Raw genomic sequence first — 5,841 nt, forward strand, 5'->3', positions numbered from 1 at the left:
TCCACCATGGCCTCCCGAGTCCCCGGCTCCACCATGGAAACCTGAGCCCCCTGTTCCACCATGGCCTCCGGAGCCCCCTGATCCGCCATGGCAACCTGAGTCCCCTGTTCCGCCATGGCCTCCCGAGTCCCCAGCTCCGCCATGGCAACCTGAGCCCCCTGTTCCGCCATGGCCTCCTGAGCCCCTTGATCCGCCATGGCAACCTGAGTCCCCTGTTCCGCCATGGCCTCCCGAGTCCCCAGCTCCGCCATGGCAACCTGAGCCCCCTGTTCCGCCATGGCCTCCTGAGCCCCTTGATCCGCCATGGCAACCTGAGTCCCCTGTTCCGCCATGGCCTCCCGAATCCCCGCCTCGGGCTCCTCCACCACCTGCTCCGCCGCCGTTGGACGATCCTCCTCCTAGTCCCCCTCCGCCCCTCCCTCTGTTTCTACGGTGCGAGGATGCACCTTCCGGGAGGGGGGAGTACTGTAACGCCCCTGTGGACTGTTTGTTGTGGTTTCTTCCCTTTGTGTTGGTTTAGCCCGTCTAATCATTAGATAATCACCGTCATTGTGCTCACCTGTCTGACTCTAATTATTCACACCATATTAGTTCCTGTCTGTCTGAGCATTGGTGTCGGTTATTGTTACCCCGAGTGTGTGTCTCACCTACCTGAACCTGGCTTGTTGTGCCTACAATAAATGTTATTATTGGAATCCTTGTCGTCCTCGTCGTCCTGCCTGCCTCCACACACCCGATTCCGTGACAATTACCTTTTTACTGAATATTTGATCAAATAAATGCAGCCTTGGTGAGTACAAGAGACTTCTTACAAAACCATATAGCTATATTAAATCAATTAATTATTTGATCATTTTGCTAATATTATCATTTGTCTTCTTTATTATTCATCCTTCATTGACAATTGTGACGTAGTGTGATAATTGTCATATATTGTATTTTTGGTTTGTTTTTAAAATGCAGTTTAAACATATCTAACATATATTCCTCATCCATTGATTGACAGGTGGTTGCCCTTGGTGACATCACTGATGGAACACTGGTCACAGTGATGGCCGGCAACGATGAGAATTACTCTGCTGAACTTCGGAACGCCACAGCCGCCATCAAGAACCAAGTGGCCCGATTTAATGATCTGCGTTTCGTTGGCCGCAGTGGACGAGGTAAAATGCATATAATGCTTAAAAATATAATAAATTCACTCCTTCTCACCTAAACATAAACGTTTGAGAAAAGGAAACACACATCAGACTCACCGCTGAGCCGTGACGCAGATATTTTAATGTCAATGTCTGCATGTGTGTACATGCTTGGTTAAATGTGTATGTTTTCCCATGTGTTTTGATATTGTGCTCAAACACATCAGCACAGACCGTTACCTGTCGCTTCCACTTCCTGTGGCAGGCGGTCGGGGCAGTCAAATACTGCAGATCTTATCTATTTAAAACACAAGGCTTTATGTACACTTGCTAGCCATCCAGCCCTTTGTACCACCATCTAATTGTTGAACCACTTCACTGTGGTAGCAGAGCACAGCAATGCCGTTTTTGAGGCCTGTATTTTATATATTTAAAGCACCAAAAATGTTACTTGTGAGAAAATGAGGAGTGGCTTCTTACAGTATTTGTGATGTATGAATCGTCCAGCTTCTGTAATGACAGAGTAGTTAGTCAACAGAATGACTGGCTTCTGGGAAAACTAGGGGTCCCGCAGGGCTCTATTCAAGGCCCGATGTGATTTCACTGATATAGTCCTCAACGCAAACACGACTGCTTTTAATCTACATGTCCAGACCTGCGATAAATATATGAATGCATACACACTCTTTTGTCCTGCTCTCTTTTGTCTGTGTCATCATTTGAACGCAGCATAATAGCGGCAACTAAGTTGATGTTTGCAGCAGGTGTGCTTGCATGCTTTGAGTGCAGAATGCATGCATTGAAAATGGAAACTGAGTTTGTTTACAAAGAAAAGCATAAATGTTTAGTCCGGATTGTTAAACAAAACATATTTGTCCATTTTTTTTCTGCATGAAAGTCTTGCTTTTCAGTGAATTTCAGACATGCATATCCTCACAGACTGTTGTTTATCCAAGCGTGTCTGTGAGCACGAGAGCAGCTGCACTCTGCTGCGATGGAAGTGATTAGGTTTAGTGCCGGAAAAGAGTGCAGGTCGAGAAGAAACAGCAAGAGCGTGTTAGGTAAGAGAGAAATGTAAACTATGCATATCTACACACACTCTTGCTACTCTGTATTATGTAGACGTGTAGATAAGACAACAAAGACTGCATCTATGTGGCTTTTTTGTCCATCTATTATTGTTTCCGCAGCATCGTGAGTCACTTGATGTTTTCAGGCACATTTTCATGCACACATTTATAAAGTTTCTTGCTTTGTGAGTTTGACTTGTCTGTGCTCACACCCACACACTGTACAGTACTCTACAAAACAGACACACATAAACAAATTCCCCCACATCACACATGCACACACACTATGTAGGGACATCCCCTTGAGAAACGCTCTGCACTTCCTCCCTGTTTGGGCAGTGAGTCTCTCAGACAGAACGTCTCCCATCCAGACGCTAAAACACTGAACCACAGTGTGTGTGGGTGTGTGTTAGTGCAAAAGGTTTTGTAATGAGTGTGTTAGACAGGAAGAGATGAATCAGTGTTTTGCATTTATATTTCTTAAGAATTCATTTAAAAATGGTACTATGGAATGATTACCATATTCATATACCAGTGTATTTACATACTCCACAAGGTACAAAAAATATCATGGTATGATAATGTAATTTAATTTAATGTAAGTAAATGTTTAAAAATGGGTCATATAAATGGAGCATGGTATCAGATCTTAAAAATGCCATGATACTGACTTCAAGGTACTCAATTTAAGGGCATGCTAATACCATGCTGCATGTCCAAAAATATGGTATTATCATGGTAATGTGTCCAAATACCATGGTATTGTCATGGTAGTCCAAGAAACTTCAAAGAAGTACCATGGTATCATTTCTCTCTCTCTCTCTATATATATATATATATATATACAGTGGGTACGGAAAGTATTCAGACCCCCTTCAATTTTTCACTCTGTTATATTGCAGCCATTTGCTAAAATCATTTAAGTTAATTTTTTTTCCTCATTAATGTACACACAGCACCCCATATTGACAGAAAAACACAGAATCGTTGACATTTTTGCAGATTTATTAAAAAAGAAAAACTGAAATATCACATGGTCCTAAGTATTCAGACCCTTTGCTCAGTATTTAGTAGAAGCACCCTTTTGATCTAATACAGCCATGAGTCTTTTTGGGAAAGATGCAACAAGTTTTTCACACCTGGATTTGGGGATCCTCTGCCATTCCTTACTTTCCGTACCCACTGTATATATATATATAATGCTGCTGGGTGAAAAAAACACAGTAATACTGCTTTTTGACATACATACTACCAGGTTTTTTTGGAAATGATACCATGATATGGGGTACCATGAAAATACCATGGTACTGTTTTTAAAACCGAATGTTCTGAACATTTTGTCATAAATCATTAGTGCAGTATTACAGCGTTTTAAGTGTGTTTTCCTGGATGTGATGTGTGTTGTTTGTGTGTGAGGTCATGGCAGACAGAAGTGGATCGGTGTTGTCACAGCGACTGCGCTCAGAATAGCACCTGATCCTTGGCGCGGCCCGTGTTTGTGTGTGCGTGTCACATCTGTGCATATGTGTGTGGTCAGACCTCTTAGTTTGTCAGATTTTGGGGAACAGCTTGGAGTTTTTCCCAGCTCTGTTTTTCTGGCTGAATAATGACTAGCGCGTGTGCGTGTAACCGTACCTTGCTTTGGCTGGAGCACTTAGGCCCATTTAGTGCCGTGTAACTCAAACCTGATGTTGGCACGCAAGCGGCCGCCTCCCTGGGGTCCATCTCATCGTCATAGCGATGAGTGACAGGTGAAGGCATCAGGAATTGTGGGTAGAGACCCCAGTTCCCATAATCCTTCTAGTCAAATTCAGTTTGTCATTTGGCACATATGCACGTCTCGCCTCATAATGTCAGTCAAAGCATGAGTCGCAGCTCATTCTGAAACTAAAATCATGCATCTCATTATAATTTGCGTGAGTTTGCTCCATAGTCATATCATCCTATCGTCAGCCTGTGAGATCGCCGATTCACAATATTATCATGCTTATTTATTCAATTATTTACTTACTTCATAGCCGGAGAGTGAACCAACTCCAGGGTAAGGCCAAAAGCAGCCTAATGTTAGTATAATCTATTAACGACACATATTTTTTAGTCAAGTAGCATGTCCTAAAATATTTTTAATATGACTGCATTTGTATTTAACATGATAACAATTTAATAGAAACATTTTAAGTTACTAATTTTAATGTTTACGTTTCCTCAGTTTTTCAAACAGCAGCTACAGAAAATGAGCAAAGAACATCATCACTGTCTTCATCACAGTCTAGCGCGGGTTTATGCACTTCAAAAAACACTCCCGTTATAATCAGTGAAGCCGTCTACACGGTATGATGAATAAATCTCTTATACTTACATCGCACGCGCATCTTCACTTTGTGGTTTATGATGTGAGAATTTGCGAGAGAGCAGAAGTCAGTCAGTGAGCAAGTACACTGAACAACAAAACTAGTGTTTCAACAATGACTAATCTAAATACCTCTGATTGGACATTGCATCTATAAACTCAATGGAATCATGTGTTATTGGTTATAACGTGCAACATTAATAATAATAATAATAATAATAGTCTTGCTATCATCAAAGGCAGCAGTGACTTGTGAAAAATGTTTCTTGGGTAAACCTCATGGAAATATTTCATCCAAAAATCTAATTATATATTTTACATAAAAGAAAATTAAGCTTGTTTTGTACCATGAATATTTTTTACATTTCAACATGATTTATATTACAGTTAAGCATGTTATATAATGTTTTGTAATGTATCCTAATGTTTTACTTAGCTTTCTTTATGGTCAGGATTTCATTAAGTTATAAATCTCATTACTGAAATATAATGATTTAAATAAAATTACTATAAATCAAAGGCAGTACATGATTGAAATAAAATCATGTACTTTCTGATTTCTGATTTTATGATCTCTTTGGTTGTTTTTATTGGTAAGTGTGTGCTGGTGTCAGTTCATGTCAAATCTGTCTGTCTTTGTGTCGCGGCTCCTCTCGATAGCTCACTGTATTATTTCTGACTCTCTTTCTCTCACTCTGTCTTTTCGAAATTGTCCATGTGTCATCTGTTTATTTGGGGATGTGGTCACATGACATGCTGTTTGGCCCGTGTCTCCACTGTACTGTCTGAACTTCATCTCTGTTTAAGGACACAACAAAGGCGACTTTAAATTCCCTTTTGTATCTGCTTGTGGGGTTTTTATTGTGACACGGCCACTTATGATGACAGGCATCTTAATGATAGATCAGCCACAACGTCTTCATCCAGAAATACACTCACTTCCCTCTCGCTTACTGTGTTTTACTGTCTCACACTCCTTTAAATATGTACTCCTCACATGTAGCCACTAATAAATATATCCTGTGAAGAAGTGCTAAATATATCCTGCAAATGCTGAATTTCTAACCTGTTTGTTTGTCTGTATTTTTCAGGGAAGAGTTTCACTCTCACCATCACTGTCTTCACAAACCCTCCTCAGGTGGCCACGTATCAGAGAGCCATAAAGATTACTGTAGACGGACCCCGCGAACCACGACGTGAGTGATGACACATGCAAATATAAATATACAAAACATTATATTATGTGTGTGTGTATATATATATATATATATATATATATATA

General features: G+C 40.7%; 1 protein-coding gene across 2 annotated transcripts in view; it reads left to right on the top strand.

The window, feature by feature from the left end:
* LOC107653683 (runt-related transcription factor 1-like) overlaps positions 1-5,841 on the top strand; it is a 39,377-nt gene that overhangs the window by 14,461 nt on the left and 19,075 nt on the right. For both annotated transcript variants that reach the window (XM_016440480.1, XM_016440481.1), the window contains exons 3-4: positions 1,007-1,163; positions 5,651-5,755. In XM_016440480.1, the coding sequence (XP_016295966.1) occupies positions 1,007-1,163; positions 5,651-5,755 (262 nt within the window). The remainder of the gene's footprint in view (positions 1-1,006; positions 1,164-5,650; positions 5,756-5,841) is intronic.

The sequence above is a fragment of the Sinocyclocheilus anshuiensis genome, unplaced genomic scaffold, assembly GCF_001515605.1.
Source record: "Sinocyclocheilus anshuiensis isolate Anshui unplaced genomic scaffold, SAMN03320099.WGS_v1.1 scaffold175, whole genome shotgun sequence".
In the NCBI taxonomy this organism is placed as follows: domain Eukaryota; kingdom Metazoa; phylum Chordata; class Actinopteri; order Cypriniformes; family Cyprinidae; genus Sinocyclocheilus; species Sinocyclocheilus anshuiensis.